Raw genomic sequence first — 21403 nt, 5'->3', positions numbered from 1 at the left:
GTTACCTGTGGGAACTCTTGGGGTTTTGAGAGTTACCTGTGGGAACTCCTGGGTTTTGGGCGTTACCTGGGGGAACTCTTGGGGTTTTGGTGGTTACCTGTGGGAACTCTGGGGTTTTGGGGGTTACCTGTGGGAACTGCTGGGGTTTTGGGGGTTACCTGTGGGAACTCCTCCTCATCAGAGCTGTGGAAGTCGTACTGTTTGATATCACTCTTGCTGAGCACGGGCAGGGGCTCAGCCAGGGGCTGAGGGGTCACCACACACTCCAGTTTGGGCTTCTTCAGGTAYTTCTTCTTCTGACGGACGACATCGGACACGTCCTCCTTCAGAGAGGAGTGGTGAGGGTGCTGCTGGGAAAAACAAACACAACTTTCTAAAAACTGAGGCATGACAAGAAGAATCCTTATTACTTAAAAATTACTTTATTTTGCTTGTCTTGCAAAGCCTCTGCAGGCATTTGAGACATATCATGCAAAATTTACTGAACACATTAAAACCCCAATGTTTTTCCTCTGATTATCTTTCCAACTATTGATTAATAATCAAACTGAGCTCTCAAGCCATGTGACAGCCTAAGAGGCTCCTCACTCTGTGCTACACTCAGTACATTGTAATTGTAATTCCAATTATTTTCTGAGATCTCATTTTTCTGCAGCACTTTCAGTTTTCTGAACTGCTCAGACATGTTCAAAAGAAACCATTTAATTTGTTTCCTGTTTCTCAGAGAGCTGACACTTTTGAACAGATGTGATGGTATTTGGCTTGGCTAGTTAAGATTTTTCTCACATAAACCCTTTGCAGTGAGCAACTCCACCAATATTGAACTGTCCACTTGAACACAAATGTTATTAAAYTTCAAAGCTCCTATTTAAAAAGATTCTTTTACTTGCTAAATTCTCCATCTGAAGGAGAAGCCAGTGCACTTTTAAAATGTGTTTCAATCYACCCTGAATTAATACTCATCAATAACAGCCTGGCTGAAACTAACTCCAGTAAAGGAGCTCAGCTTGGGAAGCAGAGGATAAATACCAGGAATTCAAAATTCCTGAAAAACCAGGCATTCAGGGGTTTGTRTGGAATTCTGGGACCACTAGGTGTCGCAGGTGCTAAATACAAATTTCCAGAAGTCTTCAACTCTCAGCCTCACCCCCAAGCATTTTTAACTCCTAATATTTCAGGTTTTTTCTTCAGAGACACGCCTGAATTCCAGGTGTGTCCAAAGGAATGGTGATCCCAAAGGAATGGTGATCCCAAAGGAATGGTGATCCCAAAGGAATGGTGATCCCAAAGGAATGGTGATCCCAAAGGAATGGTGATCCCAATAACAAGATACTCCCAGCAGGAACAAAATCTTACCTTAACTTTACATTCTTGAACTTTGTGGTGGTTCCCGTTGTGGAGAGATGATGGAGTTGTGCCCATCTCTTTCTCGGGTCTGTTCAGCTTCACTTCATTGAGGATTTCACCTCCATAATCACCCAAATGGTACCTCAAAAAAACAGGATTAAAACTATAGCATTGCATTTCCACTGGGCAATGTTTGGAAGACACAAACCAGCGTCTTCCACGTGTCTACACAAACCCCTTCTCTTTTAGCTCCTAAAGTTTATGGTGCTATAATAAATAAATCATAAGAGAGGATTTCAAAGCCATTTAATGAAAATTTACAACTTCTCAAGAGATACAATCTGCAATTTTACCTTTTCTCCACAACTTCCAACGTTAAATGCAACAGCTCCCGTTTTGTTTTCTCTCTCCTCTTAATCATCTCCAAAATTGTTATGGCTCTGCTAAACTCCCTCCTTAATTTCAACATTTTCTCGTAAGACGCTTCATCRTTCTTTCGGTTCTGTTGAGAGATGAAACAAATTTTTAGTCAAAAGCAAAAGCCACRAGGCACAAACTGCAAAAATAAAGTTACATAATGCTGCTGCAAATGAGGCTCAGGAGCACAATCCAAAGCAGCTTTTCCTAAAGCAGGTCCTACTTGGCAAACAAAGCCACAAAAAGCAACGAACCAGTTTTAAGAGTAAACTGAGAAGAACTTTTCAGCCATTTCTCCCCCATGTTTTGCTCAGATTCCAAATCAACCCAGTGGAAGTTCAATTCAAGCTTTGGTTYCTACAGCACTTTCCCCACTCTGATTCCACACACACTAAAGCTGTGCAGAGATAAAAAGTTGATACAAAATTTTGAGTGATTACAGATTTCCTGGTTTAACCATTCTATGCTACAAATACAAAAACTRAGCTATTTCTTCAGTGGCAAATGGAAGATTATTTCCCCTTTTCTCACAGAAAGGGATATTTCCAACCCAACAGATTGGTTATGGGACAGGCATTGCTTTGAATTTCAGCTCAAAAAATGGATGGGCTGTAAATTACTCCCTGCGAGATGCTGGACAGGGACCCAAATTACTCCTACCAAGGGAAGAATTTCAAATTTCAAGCAGCAGAGTGTGCCAAGTCACCTTTCTGGTCTGCATCTTCTCAGTTCTCCTSCGGAAGGCCACGTAGGGGTCGTTGTTGGTGGAGCCATCCCTCTTCTCCTGTTTGATCTGGGGGATGAGCGAGGGCCCCCGGCAGTTCTTGCGTTTCCTCACCCAGTAGTCRTAGACAGCCTTGATCAGGTAATCATCCTCATTTAGCAGCAGTTTGGCTTCCTGAAGGGTTACAAGCTGCAGGAAAAAAAGTGAAAAGATGCATTTGGCATGGGGGTGGCAGGGAGAGGCAGCACACACGGTTCCTGTGAGCTTTCTGGGTAAACTTTGTTATTTTCCAGCACCGGAGTTAAAGGGATGAAAAAGCATTGATGGAAATTGGAGCCACCAYTTGTTGTAAGTTAAACACAGAGTTCCTGATTTTACTGAACCAGCAGCATCATCTCTTTCCTCCAGTGGTCTACAACTCCATCAATGTTTCATTAAATCTGAAAACACTGTTTGAAAAATCTGAAAACACTGTTTGAAACAACTACAAGCACAGGATAGAAAGAACTCACTACAGTCTGCAGATCGTGATTTGGGAATCACTAAATTTGACTGGTTTTAAAAAAAAAAAGTTTCTTATTTGTTAACCTTTACTAATGTGTAATTCTTTGCAGTTGAATGTTGATTCCCCTAGAAGTGAATTTACTTAATTATTTCCACCTAAAATATTTACTTTGTGATAGAAAAGGACAATGCCCATCCCTGTTTATTCCAGCTCAGAGAGACAAAGCTGTCACTTGTTTGTAAAGTTATTTCAGTGGGTGATAGTTCTACACAGGTCATTTAAAAATCGAAATTAGATCTATGTTCAGCCTTTTATATGGAAATCAGACTCTAAATAAATATTAAAAAAAAAAAAATCACTGAAGTACATTAGTTGAACAGCTCGCATCACCTTGAGCCAATTGATTAAATAAAAAGAAAACAGTATCTCTAGTATTATTTAGGGAAAAGTCAGGCAGCATCTCATCTTTCCCATAATTTGAAAATATCAACTGAACAACTTAATTTGCAACAAGTCAAACTCATATCTATGTTRGGAGAACAAAAAAAGGAAACAACACATTTCAGAAAATTGAGGAAACCCTAAGTGTAACCATGGCTACTCTGGAAGTGTTAATTCCAGCCAGAGCAGAATAAAACCTTTGCAATCTGTGGCAGAATTAGAAAAGCACTGAAATGTGTTTAAAAGAAAGGAAAAAATACTGCTCAAAAATAATTTTTGTTTGTCCCTTATGCTCCTTTTCTCTATTAACCTTTTTTTTTTTAATCAACTCTGCCTTGAGTAGACAGTTGAAGAATTCAAACTGCCCCATGTGCTTGTGTTTGCCCATAGATGCAGAGTCCTTGTATTCTCTGTTTAAATCAGATTATCAGGATGCCCAGCAAGAATGCCTGGAACCCCTCCTTGGCAGGGAAAAAATTCCCAGCAGCATCCTTTCATATTCCAGGGGTGAGGCAGGGAAAATAGGAATTGGGAGGCAGCCCCAGGTGGTACCTGAGATCCCTAAACCTCACCAGCCCTTCCCAGGCTCCAAGAGTTGCTTGCATCTACAGAGAAAAATCTGTATTCTTGTAACACTTTATTTTTGAAAAGCCTCTTTCAAAGTGAAATTTAACTTTATTACTCCAGCAATGAAAGGTGAAAGCAGTGAAAGAAGGATGAATATTGATCATGGAAAGTGATCACCAGAATGGCCTGAGCTGAAATCCAAAAAGGGGTGTTTTTATCAAAGCTCTAACAAATCCAAGGATCATGTGTTCAACAAGCATCATCCCATGCATTCCCTACTTTTTCCCCTTCATTCCCATTTTCTCAGCCTAGTCAGAAATCTCTACCTTTTTAAAGTTGCTGTAAGATGGAGAAAATACAGTATTTTGGCTTTTTAACTGAACTAAATCGGGTTAAGGAACTGAGGCAGAGCCACAGGGCCCACAGTGGATTTTTCACTCCCACAAAGCCTCACCTCATTGAGAAATAACTCGTCCTGTTTCAAACCTGACTGGCACAGACTGATCCCTCAGATCAATAGTTGTGGAGAAATATTTTGGGCTGTAAGACCTTTCTGCCCTCCTGGAACCYGTCAGGATCTGACTCAGTGACACTGGTACCCTTCTCTGCAGTAGAACTACAAGGGCTCAACCTTAACAAATGCTTGGTTCACTTGCTGTGCTCTGAGGTTTCTAACCCTCAAAAAATCAACCAAACTCAATGTCCAGTAAAAACTGAAACAAAATCTGGATTCTCATACGTTTACAGCCACTTAGGTGAACATCAGCACAAACTTACTACATCCCAACAATGGTAAAACAAGTTGTAAATTGTCCTTCTTTAACACACTGTGGTCAGGAATTGAAACTTCAAACCAATCCCTGCAACCCGAAAAGCTCCTTCTCCACCTGTTCTATGTGAATATTTCCCAATATTGACACAAGAGGCAGCAATGTGATTTCTGTGCCACTGCAGACTCACACTTCTCTTAGCAGGAAATAAAGGAGCACCCACCCAGAACCACCCCCAGGAAAGCAAAACCCCTCCRTGATTTCTTCACACAATACCTGACTAGAACTGGCTTTTTCGAGTCTGTCGACCATTATTTCAAACTGCAGTGGCTTGATTTCCATCTTCCTGTTCAGCCTGTTCAGTAGGGTCTCATCCTCAGAGTCCATATCATAATCTGGCTGTTCATTGTCCAGATTAAAGGCTGCAACACAAGAAAATGAAATGTGGGGTAAGTAACATGTTCTGGACACACATCTGCAGTCAGCAATCAAAAATGATGGATTAAACTCCACACCAGCACTTCTCKGCCAGAACACTCTTCATGCTAAAAAGTTTCCCCATTTAACAGACAGTAGTTAGAAGCTGCTTGTCTTCAACTTCAACATGAAAGGAATCCAGAAAGTTTCATTTCAAGTGGCTTGAAGGGGTGACAAGCAGAGAAACTTTAATGTATCTTTGCAAAACAAGAGCAAAAATGTTTCTTAATGCTGTTATAAAACAGCTCTTCCAGAGTATCATGGWAAGATTATTAACAACTAAGATAATTTTCAAACAAATTCCAGACTTGGAGAACTAGCATTTACACTGAAGTTCCAAAATTATTTCACTTGTCTATTTTTAAACARTACAACAAATCTGAAGTGTTAAAATAGTTAATAGACTGTTTTTTTCTTGTTTTATGTAACCGTAGAAATCTTAGAACAATGTTATGGGAACTGTTACTTCTCCAAAACCTCCTCAGCTGTAGATATAGAGCTTGACAGTCCCTCCAGACTCTCCAAAGTCCTCAACTTCTCAGCAAAGCTCACATCTTTATTACTAATTGTCCTAATTATTTTCCATAATTGACAATGTTCCTGGTCCTACTAAAAGCAGAAGGAAGCTCTCATTCAGGTTAGCACAGCAGAACCGAAATTTCACAACAAATATGAGTAAACTGCATATGACAGGAAAAATTCTTAACAGGAACATTAATTGTACACCTAATAAAACCTTGAGGGGGTGACAAACCAAGTACAGCACTCACAATAATTCAATCAGCACTGGATTARCAGCAGTTAATAGGCCTGATGAAATATATTCTGTTCTTAATAGACAAACAGCACTATCTTATCTTCATGCTCTGAACTCGTGGCTATACCAAGTGCTAATTTAAAAAACTCTGCTACTGAGCTGCCCTGAGTGCTTTGAGAGCACCATAAACCAAAAATTTGGGCGTTCAGAGGCAAAAGAAAATCATAGAACGACATCTTTAAAGCAAATCCYGGCATTTTCTCTCCCACAGGCAGGSGGTGAGCAGARTGTTCTTTCCACATCTCAGCCTTGCCCAAGACTGCTCTCTCTGTGATCTGGTGTGATCAATAAATGAGCTAAAGCCCTACCAGTATTCATTATTGGGTCAGGCACGGAAAACCAGCCAGACACAGCTGGGAAGGACTAAAAAGCAGCCCCTCAGCATCTTCAGCTCAAKCTGGTACCTCTCAGAGGAGACACTGCCTGACTGAACCAACTGTGACAACAGCACTTGGCCACAAGAGTCCTCTGACCTACCACACAGTGCAATCATTTACTTGAGGAGAAATTAATAACAGCCTGTAACTACGTGTCAAGCAGAATTGTTTGCAGTATTAATTCAGTAATACAAGCTGCATGGCAAGTTTATTTAAGACACTGTCGCTGGGCATGTGACCAAGAGCTCTCCAACAATTAACTGTGTATTAGACTTCAACTGCAAATTTCAACATCAGATCCTGACTCTCCAGCAGACTGAAAACCATTCAAGCCCACAAAAGGCTCTGCTTGTTTGCCCTCAGGCAGATGTTGGTCTCACAGCACAAAGATGTCAACCTATTGCCTGTCAGTAGATAATTCAATAATCCCCTGTGGACAAAATGTTTCCAGTCTGTTTCCAAGCCAGAATATCAGTGGGCAGGAGGAGCTGTGACAGAGCAGAAGTGATGCTGTTCACCTGGATATTGTGAGCAGAGCCACAAAACTTCATTTCCACAACTGGAAGAGTCACTAAAAGGTCTTGAATCATTCACCTTTCAGAACAGAATCAGGCTCAAGTGAGAGGCAACCAGCAGACACAAAGGCTAGAAAGAAAGCCCAACCATTCCATCAAAAAGCACCTTCAGGAAAACATGGATATCAGTGATAGGTGTCCAAGAGGGAAGGSAGGTTACTGCACTGCCAGCACCTAAAGGGACCCCATGGTGCCCCTCAGCTGGAWGCAGGGGATCCTTCCCTCTCTGCTGAGTATTTTGAGAAATATTCAAGATGACAAGACACAAGGCACCCAACAAGTACTTGCCAGGATCACCACACATCAAACAAACCCAGTCTCATTTTCTCAAACTCCCATCATTCCTGTGAGAACAGCAGTAGCCCATGTCACATATCCCACTTCCCATAGCTGCCAGCAGTGTTTTTCTGTTATCAGCCATGTTCTAGTGTCATGACCTGTGTTAGTCCAGGGGGCTCACACCGTGGCTGCAGGTTAATGGCACTGAAGGGATGGAAGCAGAGCCTGCATTCACCTGTTCCAGTGCACACAGCATGGCACAAACTCACAGCAGCCTGGGGAGGTGGGAGAGCCTCAGGAAACACAAGGTTACCATTTCTTTGGAATTTAAAAACCCCAAGCTGGCTTATCACAATTCTGGGACACCCATGGAAGTGTTCACCTCCCATGAAGTTCTTCCCCTGCTTCTCAAAACACATTTGCAGCAACATCTGTAATTACCAGTTCTCTTCTTTCCCAAGCACTGAGTGAGCTGAAATTGTTCCAGCAAAAGCCATTTTTCACCCTGKAGCTGGCCCACAGCGTGGCAGCTCCCTGGCTCCAAAAGCCATCACAAGACCCAGGTGTTTATGGGCTGTGTGAAGGAATCATCCATCACTCCTTTGTTCCTGCCCCTGCCCTGGCAGCTGGGGGAGCTGCTCGTTCAGGCCTGCAGGAGCTGCTGGAGAACAAAAATCAGCCCCAGCCCTCAGGGTTCCACAAAACCAGTGTGCCATGCCACATGGACACCTCCTGCTAAATCCTGGGACACTCTCCTGACTCAGGATCAACCCAGAACATCTCCTCCAGAACATCTGCATTTCTACAGGGCACTGCTGGACAGGCCCCAGTGATCCCACCTGGAAAGTTTCCCCCAGGAATGCTCAGAACTCGCTGGTTTGCTGCTGAAAACCAACATCCCAGTGATCCCACTGGAAAGTTTCCCTTAGGAATGCTCAGAAGTCACTGGTTAGCTCATTGCTGCTGCAAACACAACATCCCAGTGATACCACCTGGAAAGCTTCCTCTAGGAATGCTCAGAACTCACTGGTTTGCTGCTGAAAACAAAACATCCCAGTGATACCACCTGGAAAGTTTCCCCAGGAATGTTCAGACTTTACTGGTTAGCTCATTGCTGCTGCAAACACAACATCCCAGTGATCCCACCTGGAAAGTTTCCCCTAGGAATGCTCAGAACTCACTGCTTTGCTGCTGAAAACACAATATCCCAGTGATCCCACCTGAAAAGTTTCCCCTAGGGATGCTCAGACCTTACTGGTTTGCTCACTGCTGCTGCAAACACAACATCCCAGTGATCCCAGCTGGAAAACTTCCCCCAGGAATGCTCAGAACTCGCTGGTTTGCTCATTGCTGTTCCCAACACAACATCCCAGTGATCCCACCGGGAAAGTTTTCCCCAGGAATGCTCAGACTTTACTGGTTTGCTCATTGCTGCTGCAAACACAACATCCCAGTGATCCCAGTTGTAAAGTTTCCCCCAGGAATGCTCAGAACTCGCTGGTTTGCTGCTGAAAACCAACATCCCAGTGATCCCACTGGAAAGTTTCCTCTAGGAATGCTCAGAACTCGCTGGTTTGCTGCTGCAAACACAATATCCCAGTGATCCCACCTGGAAAATTTCCCCTAGGAATGCTCAGAACTCCCTGGTTTGCTGCTGCAAACACAATATCCCAGTGATCCCACCTGAAAAGTTTCCCCTAGGAATGCTCAGCCCTTACTGGTTTGCTCACTGCTGTTCCCAACACAACATCCCAATGATCCCACCTGGAAAATTTCCCCCAGGAATGCTCAGAACTCGCTGGTTTGCTGCTGCAAACACAACATCCCCGTTCCCATCCTCTGCCACTCCACCCACTCCCAGCAGTACCTGCCAGAGGGATTTGTTTTGGTTTACTTGAGCTCCCCTAGGAACTGAGTTTATACCAACTCACACAAATGCAATTTGTTTTTCAGTGAAGTTCCATTGAACTGGGTTAAACTTAACTAAATTAACTAATTTCATTTAGCTAACTAAATAAAGGCTGTGGTTCCACACTCATTTGAAGCTGCCACAGGCATGAGTTAACATTAAAACAAGCAGTTCCACTGCTTTCCCTCCTCAGCAAACCCTCTTGTGCCAACACCAGCAATCAGGCCTGAGTTGAGGCAGCAATCTGATAAATACAGATGGTCACCTCACCAAAAAATAAAACTTTCTGCCAAAAAGTTCACATTTTAAGGATACTGGAGGGCATTGTTGGAAAATTATTAAGCATCCTGGAATAATCAGAATTGTTCAAGGTTTTTGCTTTATGTTGAGGTCAACATCACCTGAGTTGGTGCTACTGAGGTTAACTAATACCTGGAACCAATCCTATTCCCAAATTCCAAGCTTTACAAAAAAATTTACTTTTCTCTGCTTAGARYCACTGATCTAAGTGAAAGAATGTAMAAAATATTAAAATCTTAGGCTRCCASAATCCCAGCAAAACAYAATTTGCCAGAAATAAYCACCAGTAAGTATGGATTATAGTATGCRGCCTCCTGGCACTTTCCATCAGTTTACATAACTTCCCTGGCCAAAGTGGGTATTGCTGCTATTTGTGCTTTAAGCATTAAAACTGAATTTCTAAGCAGTTTATGCAGCAGAAAGCTGCCTTCTATCACACCTACTCCAACCAGAATATGTGGGAAAAATTATCTTGGAGYAGTATCTGATATTTATCTTCAGCTCAAATACCTTCTGTAATGCTGTCCAGAAAGACTGTGAGTCTCAACAAGACAAAGAAAAAWTTGGCATAATATATTTCACATTTTTAGACATGTTTATTAACAGTATTCACAGTGTTTCTGGCAGTGTCCAACAAAGAACAGAATAAAATACACTTCTTGATCAGCAGCTTAATTTTAGTTCATTCAGCATGCCTTGCTTGCAGGTTTATTTTTTTTTTATTAAGGAGAGAAACAATTCCTTTTAGCTGATTTTTCCCTTTCACCTCTATGGTCTCTGTTGCATCACAGAGGACCTTGAGCACAGTTATTTCCAAAATCTCCTATTTTGTAAATAAATGGAAAAAATGTGACACTTCACCAGTCAGTGAGAAATTATGCAAACTTGCAATAATTGAATTGAAGGTTTCGCTACAAAGGTAACTCCTGGGAGGAGTCCAAGTCACAAAATAACCCCCTGAAGCACATCCTGCAAAGGACAAACATGATTTCAGTGCCAAGGAACAACTGAACTGTAAGTGTGGCATTTGTCAACAGAGTATCAACCAAAAGAAGTGTTAGAATTAATCCAGAGCCCACAAGTTTATATTAGTTAGATCTTGTAAGATATAAGCAATACTCATATATTTTATCTATTAAATAAAATCAGAGTTCTCTACTGAAATGSAATTCTTCAGTTTTAGCCAAACTCAGAGAAAAGTGACTGTTACCCAGAACAGTCTGAACTCCAGCAGCAGCACAGCCGCCCTGACCTGCCAGAATGCTTTTATGAGCAGCAGAACAAAGGCTGATTCCATTACAAAACCACTTCTGCTTTATTGATCTGCACTCAGAGAGAATTTTGGAGTTAACAGGTGAGCAAGACAACCTCTCTCCTGCTCCCCCCATCAGTGTAAGCAACTCAAAGGCAGCCAGGCAGGTTCAGTTAGTCCTTCTCAGGTCTAGGAAAGAAACAATGCACAAGAATAAAGTCTGGATCAAAAATACTGGAAGTCCAAAAGACAGGATAAGGCTCAGCAGCTACTGAGCATCAGCACCAAGCCCAAAAACAAATCCAGCAGCAAAACCCCACAATCACCAGCACCCTTCAATCCTACTAGAACTGAAGAAAATGGAATTGACTCTATGAATCCCCCTGGATTTCAGAGTCCTCCCACTTTCTGGGCACTGTAGCAGCTTTRTCCTCAACACAAAGGTTACTCAGGTTAAATAAGAGGGGATGAACACACACCACAACAACCCCAGTGTTTTTCACTTACGTTGGATGTGAATGAACTGCTTTGGTTGCTTGAACTCTCCTTTATACAAACGATTGTAGTAGTTGACATTGCTCTCTGCTTCAGGGACTGGGATAACCATGCTCTCCTTCTTTTCTCGGAAAACTTGCTGTGCTGAGATAGCCCGTTGCAAATGATGTTCCTGCAAAGGGAAAACGGGAGAGTTTATTTAGGTATCAGCGTACAGAAGTGCATACAAAGACTGCCTTTTCTCCCATTGTTTTCCTAGAGGATAACAGAGTGGATGCTTTGCTGGGTTTTAGAGGCCAGCTGGAATATCCCTGTTCCCAGAATGGTGACAGGATGTGTTCTCCATCACTGAGTGTTCCACTGGTTCCTAATTGATGGGAATCTCAGAGCTGCAGTGAATGAGCTACAAACAGATGAAGAGAACCCTTTGTTCAGACAACAGCCCACACCTTCCACCAGACTGGGAAAAAGACAAACATTCAAACTATACAAAATAACCTCAGCAGAAAATTAGGGCTGGGGAAAGCCAAACCCACTCAAACCTGTCAGAAAGAAAATGTATGCAAGATCAGGCCTTTAAAGGATTAGAAATTCAAAAGAATAGCAAATTTCATCATTCCTRTCTACCCAGCAAGCCTTACCAGCCYGCTTTTGGAAGTTCAGCAAGTTAAGAGCAAGAGGAAGCAGAGTTCTCACATAATAACACCTGAAAAGCAGAGACTCCCCAAACAGGTACCACTTCATTTTATTCTTATGGGACAGAAGTCACAAATTCCACAGAACCACTTCGGGTGAAATAAAGATCACAACACATGTAGCAGTTCACAGAGATCTTTTCACACATAATTTTATAGTTAACTCAGTAAAACCCATCTACTGTTGCAAGTCAGAGCTAACCTGTAACTCCTCTCTTATAAGACTTTCCATGAATACTCATGTTAAATTTTAAACCTTTAAAAGCTTTCCATATTTGAGGGGAGGGAGGGTGGCACAGCAGAATATCAACCTGAAATCCAAGCTCAGCTCTGTCACAGATCTGTGTGACCTCACTTTGCCTGTTCCAGCTGCTGCAGGTTATCCTCCAGCCATCCCCACACACYGACCTGCTGGGAAAAGCACTTGAGCAGGAAAAAAAACAAACCCACACACACAAAATAATAGGGTTTGCTGCTTTATCTTCCTCCTGTGGCTTTCTAGGGTGCCTCTCCCCAGGGTGAACACTCCTAAGAGGCCAGGATCAACACCAGGAATGGGAACCTGCCAGCACCCCATGCCTGGCTGGCAGTGCAGCTGGCACTCACACATTCTCCTACCCACCTGCAAATTCTCTCAAGAACAAAAATTTCTTCCTCTTTAATTCTACAGAATGGTAATTTTAAAAAGGGAAGTGAATGAAAACCTTTAAAAATATGTAAATGATATTTAATAAATTATCCTCCCCTGCATATTAAGATTTACAGAAACGCAAATAATGCAATTCCTGCAAAATCAGAGCAGCTTTGGGAATCTCCTGCAGCAGATGAAGCAACATTAAATCAATCAGGCTCCCAAGTGAGTGCCATTAGAATTAAGACAAGCATGCAACCCGATAGCTGGTGTGATCTGCCTGAGTTACTCCACACTGAGTAAATCTGTCACTCCACCTTTAAAACGTGTCTTGGAGAGCTCGGCACTGCTGAGTAATTCTACTACAGGAAAATGGTTTCATTACTGGGCTGCTTTCAACTGGAGTCCCTGGAGCTGCGTACCAACAGTTAACTTCACAGAACTGCTCTCAGGAAGGGCTCGATCTGTCCAAAATTCAGAACACCTTTGGCTCTGCAGCCCATTAAAGTGTAATTCAAATGAGTAATTCAGATTCTCAGCTGCTGGAACACTGTAGTAAGCACACACGGAGTTCCCAAGGAAARGTTGACAATAGGTGTTAGGACTCATTTCACTATAAAAAGCCCTCAAGCATAACACAGCTTTCAAACCGGGATTGCAGCTTTCAACAGTGCTGCTGTCACTCCTCAAACASCAGAGCTCCAAAATAGATAGATAAGCCATGGAGATTTTAAAATCACACGGAGAATTCTTTCTGCTGAACATCAAGTTCAGAAAAATTTAAACTTTAACAATTCTGTTYAAACAAACTCTGACGATTTTTATATGAAACTTGGTCTAATTAATTGGCTTTATTAAACCTGAAAAAGTGTTCTTACAGAYAGATTTATTACCTGGCATACCAGAACACCTTCTGGTCTAGCTTTCACTTTTTTCTTATGGTTTGAAAGACACAGMCTGCATTTTAAGCTCACACTTTGTTCTGCAGTAGAGCAGGTCCGAAGGTCTTACACAAAATATCGGAGCATTAGAGGAGCAGCGATGACAGCAAACARAACGTGCTGCCATGGGAATAAAAAGGAGTCCCTGACAAAGAGTGATTACCCACTAATTCCTTCAAAAGCACATCCAGACCTTTCTCTCCAGTAYGACTACGAAATTTCAAACAAACACAGCTTAGGCTGGGCTATTTCTTCAACTAACAGCATTAGAAAGATGTAAATGTTTAGTGTGTGTAGCACTGCTGCCTGAGCACATTTACRCATTAAACCAGAGCTGTTCTCTGAGCCCCTTCTCAGACACTGCAATATTTCCTTCTCTTTTTCCTCAGAAGGGAAAAAACCACTAAAATTCCTACAACCCTGGTACCTAAAAATACTCAGCTTTTGCTGCAGACGTTCAGAGCCACAATGAAAGTCCAGATGAGAGCAAGGTACCTTCACTGCCATTCCCTTCATCTCTGAAATATCACAAATTTGTGTTTTCCCTAAACTTTCTATCTGGGGTTTTCTACACTATGAAAGAGACTTCAACAACGGGAATAMATCAACAAGTATTGGTCCTATTATCCTGAAGTTGTTTTTGTTAAGCTTTAAGGGAAATGGACTGTTACTTTTTACATATTTTTCACCAATATCATAGAATCACAGAATGGTCTGAGCTGGAAGGAACCTTTAAAATTATCTAATTCCAGCCCCCTCCTATAAGCAAGGATGTCCCCGCTGCACCTACATCCTTTTATCCCACAAACCAGAGCACTCAGACCCTACAGACCACTTTGGGTTTTCYGTAACCTTTAAGACCCCTCAGGTAAAGTTTGAGAAGTTTATTGTAATTTAAGTAAAGTAAACATGCCAGTTTTTTTGGTTTAACACAGTTAAACCAAAGAGAAGCCCATGGCTGAACACCATCTTCACACTGATAAGTTTATCTTAATTATCCAGCTGCAATGAACAATTCCATATTGGATACAGACCCCTGGAAGACAAAACTTTAGGATTAAATGTACCTGTTTCCTTCTTAATTTCTTAAAACTACACCATACAAGCAAAGCTATAACTCTTTAAAAGGTTGTTTCATTGCTTTAACTCTGCTTTAACCCCACAGCCCTCCATGCAAACAGGATGGAAGAAAAAAGGGAATTTATCAACAGCTTTTCCTACCCAAAAAAAGCTATTTCTAAATAAATTTAGAGCAGTCTTCCAAATTACCTGCACCAMGAACAGAATTAAAGCAAAGAAAACMAGGAAAATGTACTGAAGTCTAAWTATCTCATTTGTTTAACATTATATTCAAATTGGGAAAATTTAAAATGATGTTTTGATCTTAAATATTGAGATTCAGAAGCTAAAAGCACAGAATTGTAGTTGGAAATGTGCAGAATCATCTTGCAAAGTCTCAAGCACGGCGAGTAACACCTCTTGACAGCACTTCCAGAAAAAAGTGTCAGGAAGCTCAAAAGCTAATTTGGTCAGAAGCCTCCCTGCCTTGGAAAGCCTCAGCCCCATTTCCTCCTTCTCTCCACACAGACGCTTTTTTATAGAAGATTTCCAAGAGCAAAAGTGTATACTCAAGCAGAAGTTTTTGTTTTCTTCTGCAGTTAACCCTTTCAATCCTACACAATCCTATAGATCTGTTTTCCTTTTTTCCCCTCTCTGTGCTCTGGGAAGGAAAGCAGGCAGCTGAAATAAGGAGTCACATATAGAGCAGGAAATCAGCCTGKGCACCACAAACATTCCCATCCTTGAGAGCTGAAATGCATTCCCTAATTTCCAATTTATTTGAAAAGCAGGCATTTTAGTRTTTAGCAAAGCTGATAATATGCATTCTTTACTGATTTGATAAAGATTTCATCTAGTCAGGAATCAGAGCTGTTTCCTGTTGTGTCCCTTTAATTGTATTAGACATCCAGTAATGCAGGACACTGGGCAAACCATAAAAACCAAAATATTGAGTGGAAACCAAYACATCCAAACCAAGGCTTTTGAGGACAAACTCCTCTCAGGCTCCCTAAGGATTGGAAGRAAGCTGAAGGAAACAAGAAACAGAAGATACTCAACTGGAAAGGGCTTGTGGAACCACTCCTCAGTTTCACTGTTTTCCAACACAATACACCCCACCCTTTCTTAAAAAAAAATAAACACAAGCACCACCTTGCCCCACACTTGGTGAATTATGCTGAATTATGACTACAAGCCAAAAAAGTGTCCTAAGGGTCAGCAACTCTTACTGACTAAGCAAAAGGAGACCAGGGAAAGTGAATCGAATTAGGCTGCTCCAGCCTAAAAGTTACACAGGTCCCTGGAATGGGTGAAATTCCTCCCTGTGAGGGTAGGGAGGCCCTGGCACAGATTCCCAGAGAAGCTGCGGCTGTCCCTGGATCCCTGGAAGTGTCCAAGGCCAGGCTGGATGGGGCTTGGAGCACCCTGGGGTAGGGTGGAAGGTGTCCCTGCCCATGGCAGGAGAATGGGATGGGATGAGATTTAAATGTTCCCTCCAACCCAAACCATTCTGGGATTCACTGACTCTCCCATGGCTTTTTTCCCTTTCCCAGCTGTTAAATCACTGCATCTTCCCAAAGCAGCACAGCACCCAAGCCAAACCATTCCAGGACTGTTTTCCATCCAAATGCCCCGATTACAGCCCATCTCCGGGTTATCTCTGGAATGCTGATCTTGGCTCTACAGCCCTGGGTGACACCTCTGCTCAGGTAAAGACCTGAGGAGATGTGAATCTAAATGAGGAAAAAAATCCAATTTGGACCTAAACAATGCCCAGGAATGCCTTCCTTTCCCCTGTGGCAGTTTGGCCTAAAGCCAACTGAAGAACTACAAAACACTTTAGAAATAAGAGTGGCAATCAACCCATAGATCCTGATACAGGGACAGTGAGATGAGCACAGACCACAACCCATTTTGTGTTGCTTTTTTGCAGCAACAAACAGAAAAAAAAAAAACCAAGAGAAAATTCTCTAAATAACTTTTAATTCTGAAAAAGGACACAATGCAATTTCAACCATCCTGTGTCAAATTGGACATGAAACAACTGTGAGATACTCAAATATTACCCCAAATGGGACAGCTGTAATGTATGAGAACAAGAGCAATCTTATCCCTACAAATAATGTTTTTTTCACTATTTAGGAACATATGGACACAAAACTGTCACTGTCTATGAAATGTCAAAAAACCCACAGCAAGTAAAAATCTGTATTTTAAAGCGACACTTATTTACACAAGTTTCCAGGCTACCAAAAGATGAAAACAAACCAATTATTAAAAATAAAATTATTGTTAGAACAATGAACTGAATTATTAAAAAATCCTTTTGGAAAAGCCGTTTCTGGTACTAGATGAGAAATTTTTGTTTCCCAAAGAGTGGGATTTTTTTTTTCCCAAAAAAAGCTTTAGGAGAGAATGTTACAGAAAATGTAACACATAGTCCAAAGGGTTTCTTGGGATACAACAGTATCACTCACAAGGTAACAAATGATTCCATGAGGAATCCTGATTATCCCACTCACRCAGGATGCTAAGGTCTGCACTGATSYATAGAAATATTCTCGTTTTTCATGTCATGAACCCCACGATGCATTTTTAAAGGCTGAGGTTCCCCAACAAKGAGCTTTCCCCTTTATTAAATCCACTATTGTCCACGGAACCCGAATTTCATGCGATTCCTGGCTGCACACATGAACACCTCCATGTGACACTGAGTCACAAAACTGCTCCTTGCAGCAGGGAGGAGAACAGTGGCCAGGAGGGAAAACTGGAAATTCTCCAGCAGGAGCTGACAGGCACCTCTCCCTCTGCTCTTGCTTTGTGCATTTAACCTCAGCCTGTGGGGAACATTTTCATCCTGGGATTAATATCCAGAGTTGTTCTTATTTAACTGAGGCACACACACCTACAGCAGGGAATTTGTGAGTCTTTAAACAGCGTTTCCATCACCAAAGTGATGTTACCCTGAGTGTTGAAGACCTGATGAACCACACAAAAATCCCTCATATTACAATTAATCACGTCACAGATTGGTTCTATAGTTTGAAMAACTCAGGAAAGGGTTAAAAAATTAAAACACACATACAGTGATTGATATAAATTAAAATGATTWAAAATTAACTACAAAATTCCATTTTAAACCAAATACTTTCAACTCAAGAAACATATCTATTATTATTTTTTCAACTTTCTGTAGTATCAGTGCCTCCCTTAAATATCCAATCACTGGAGAGCACTGCAGACACCGAGTGTTTTGTTTACATCCAAGTCTGGCACAGGGAATCCGACATCACCGGGATGCTTCAAAGCAGAAACACTTTTTGTTATGCAACACAGACTGGTCTAAGATACACCAAGTGTGAGCTGCAGCCAGAGAAACGGCACAAAGCTGAGAAAAACAAATTATAAATTCCAATGTAAACAACAGAAAACAACCACGGAAAGGGGGGAGGAAGTGTTTATGCTGGCTCAGAACGATCCGTGGATGAACCACTTTGAGTGTCCCAGGGGAAAGGAGGAGAGAGGAGTGTACTGATACGGAAAACTGATGGAAAAATGGCATCTCACCAGCTGGGAAGATTCTCACAAGTCAAGCTAAGCAAATTTTCACTTCTTGCGACTGAAGATGACATAAAATCATCTTAAAGAGAACAATTCTGCCAGTGGGGAGGTGTTCAGCACTCAAACTTGAGAGACCRGAGGTGTAAATGTATTAATCATAATCAGAATTACACCGAAGTAAATCAGGGAAATTAAGAATTCAGATTTTTTTTCCTGCAAATTTCTGCTCCCTCACATTTGCAGCACTTCACCTGCCATGGACAGAAAGAGTATTTTAACCCAACACCTTCAGCCCCACTATACTGTGATTATTACACATTAACAAGCACGAATTTGCAAAAAGGAGTCAAATMCTATTTTAAATAGTATACTCTCAAATACTTTGTTTCTTTTACTCAGGACTAGTGAATATTAAATGCAAAATTATGAGTCTATACTGCTATTACTTTKAGATTCATAAAATTATTTTTGCTACTTCTTACCCCTTTTTACATACAGAAATTCAGTTCTCATTCAATTCCTCTCTACTTTTATAGAAATTTCAGTTCTACGATAGTTCTTCACCATCACTGCCTTTCAGGATACCCAACGTTTATGTAAATATTAAATGTGTTATTTATCTTTCCAGGAGTAGAACTGTTAAAATGATAAACATGCTATGGCATAAACAAGGCATTGTTTATTAGCCTTGTTGGCAAAATAAATTACAAATAACCTTTTGAACATCTAGCACCAATCAAAATGATCGTTTTTATGAAAAGTAATTAAGAACGGAGATAACTATAAGCAGATTTAATGTTAGTTGATTTGAATTATYCAAACAGCACATTTCAATCGGTTTCAGACAAAACAAATTGTACGAAGCCACGAAGTTTTGTCAAACAGAAATCTGGCACTCTGTAAATTCAAGGAAGGCTGAGGTTTTTCTTTCCAAGGTTTCCTTAAACTGAAGGAAAAGGAAAGACAGCTCAGAGAGGCAGATTCCAAAGCGCTCTCCCCTAAGCTTTTGTCATGGAATTCCACCTCCCGCCGAGAAACCCTACCTACAAGGGAAAGTTTCTGCATAATGACTGGAGGTGTGACTCAATTAGCAGCCAGGCAGCTCCCATTGTGCTCGGCAGGGCCACGGCACCCAAACCCGCCCGGGCAGCTCTCCCAGCCCTGCTCGCTGACCCCGCACAGCCTCTGGCCTGCAGCAAAAACGCGGCTTTATCTAAATTACAGCGCGGTGTTAAGATAGGGCTGAACCCACGTAACCTCGGGATGACACCGCTGCTCCGTTCCCATCTCTATCCCCATGCGCTCCTGGTGAAAGGAAGGATGACCCACTGTCCACCCCCTTTATCAAAACCCCAAAAAGCAGAACATCCCTGCTACCTGCAGGTTAGCAACTCTGGCTCAGCTCTGCCTTAAAAGCACACTCGGAGATCAATGACATTTGTCCCGGGCTAAGCTGATATCCCAAACACTTGTTACAGGTTTGCTGATAGGTGTTAATGTGAGAAGCTCTAATAAATCTCCACCTCACGAGCAGTTTAAGAGCAAATCTTGGTCATGTTTAACTTCAGCCACAACAAATTAAACCCGAAGTTCCTCAGTTTAACGGGTCCCCAATGCTCAGCTGCTCAGGGTTAATTCTGATCCACCGTTATCAAACGGGACAGCAAACAGGGAGCAGAGATTCTGCAGGTGAAGGCACAGGAAGGATAAAGGATCAGAGCTAAAAACTGAAATAATGGCTGGGAAATGGAAATGTGCACTTGGGAGAAACWTCACCGCACAGTGCAAGGGAAAGAACTCAAACAGAACTGATGTTCAAAATTCTGTGAATAAAGAGCACAACCCAGCATTTTGCTGCTAGTACCAARCAATACTTCAGTAATCTCAGCAGTCTCCAAATACTCTCAAAGTAAGTAAATAAATACAAGTGCTTAACACAAACTGAGGAATAACTTACCCTGGGAATTTTATTTCCCCAGCAGATAACCCAGTTGATTCTAGTCAAACCAACCCAATTTCCTTCCTAARCAAGGTGTGCTGTCTTGATTTCACCTCGTTTTGCATGGAAATACAATCCTTGGGAGTTTCTCACGTAGATTCCCATGAATTCTTTCAGAGGGATTTCTGTTTTACAGAATATTTGCATGGTTGGAGCTGAAGTTATCCTCTGTTGACCTGCTGTTTTACACACGGCTGTCCGGGCTGCTTTGTTCTACAAAGCCTCTCRTTTGTAAGGAACTTTGAGGGTTCAGCCACAGGTTATGAATGCACAGCCCGCACACAAACAYCCAGTTAGGAGCAGGTTCTGCCCACGTGCGGTGTGATTTATGTGTATTTATGTTTTTAAACCCAGACCTGAGTGCATCAGACAGTACCACGTAGGTTTGTCTGAACAGCAGCTTAAGTGAATTCTCACACATTTGATACTGTCCCAGTTCCCTGTATCAGAAGAAAATATTCATTATAAGTGCTCTTGCTGATACAGTTTAACARAAAACTAGGACTTGTGCAAAGCTAAAAGCTTCCTGCTCTGAAAGGAGAATGAATATGCTGTTCTAGGAGCTCTAGAACAGGACTATCACCAGCTCCAGGACACCTCAAAGCTGGATGATGAGCACTTCAAGTTCCTGTGTTACAACAGAAACTGAATGAACTAACAACTAAGCAAGACAAAAAAAAAAAATCAGGTTAGCTACTTCCAGTCAAAATAATTAGAATTGAATGTTGTACTTCATGATCAAAGAAAGCTCATCCCGGGGTGATTCCTAAAAGGCTGGGAAGGAAAGTCCCTTCTCATGGGTACTGCATCAGCATTTCTGCAGCGTCAAACCCCATCCTCAATTTGCCATTGCTGCACTTTTCCTCTCTAACCTCARCCCTGTGATGCCATGCCAAGCTGAACTGTACATGAATGGATGTTCAAACAAGGATTGAGATGRAGGCTCAGATAACTCTGACCGGGCAATCCCAGTATCACCCGTTGTTACCACCACATTTCCAGCTTCCTCACACCTCAGGCAATTTCACTTCCCAGATTGTGAATGTGCCTCATTACTACGCAGGATTTCACCTCACAATGTGCAACTCAGCAATCTCCAGTAACAGGTATTCAAATAAAAACACACTTATGTGATAAGAAACAAAAACCAGGGCTTATCTATTCTGCAACTTTCCCCCTTTCCAGTCAAAACAATTCATTAGCACTAGGAAATACAAGTCTTACTCATCAGAAAAAATAAAAACCAACAAAAAAAAAAAAAAAAA

At 41.7% G+C, this 21403-nt stretch overlaps 1 protein-coding gene across 2 annotated transcripts in view; it reads right to left on the bottom strand.

Annotated features, from left to right (window-relative positions):
- Positions 1-21403, bottom strand: part of EPC2 (enhancer of polycomb homolog 2) — a 38677-nt gene that overhangs the window by 12770 nt on the left and 4504 nt on the right. The window contains exons 2-7 of one of the 2 annotated variants that reach the window (XM_057385262.1): positions 11265-11424; positions 5048-5193; positions 2471-2677; positions 1701-1849; positions 1357-1489; positions 159-350 (exon numbers count right to left, since the gene is read on the bottom strand). In XM_057385262.1, coding sequence (XP_057241245.1) covers positions 159-350; positions 1357-1489; positions 1701-1849; positions 2471-2677; positions 5048-5193; positions 11265-11424 — 987 coding nt within the window. The remainder of the gene's footprint in view (positions 1-158; positions 351-1356; positions 1490-1700; positions 1850-2470; positions 2678-5047; positions 5194-11264; positions 11425-21403) is intronic. The other variant, XM_057385263.1, reaches the window with a different exon arrangement.

The sequence above is a fragment of the Malurus melanocephalus genome, unplaced genomic scaffold, assembly GCF_030028575.1.
Source record: "Malurus melanocephalus ecotype Western Australia unplaced genomic scaffold, MMel_1.1 scaffold_803, whole genome shotgun sequence".
Classification (NCBI taxonomy): domain Eukaryota; kingdom Metazoa; phylum Chordata; class Aves; order Passeriformes; family Maluridae; genus Malurus; species Malurus melanocephalus.
This window is presented reverse-complemented; position numbering and strand designations above follow the sequence as displayed.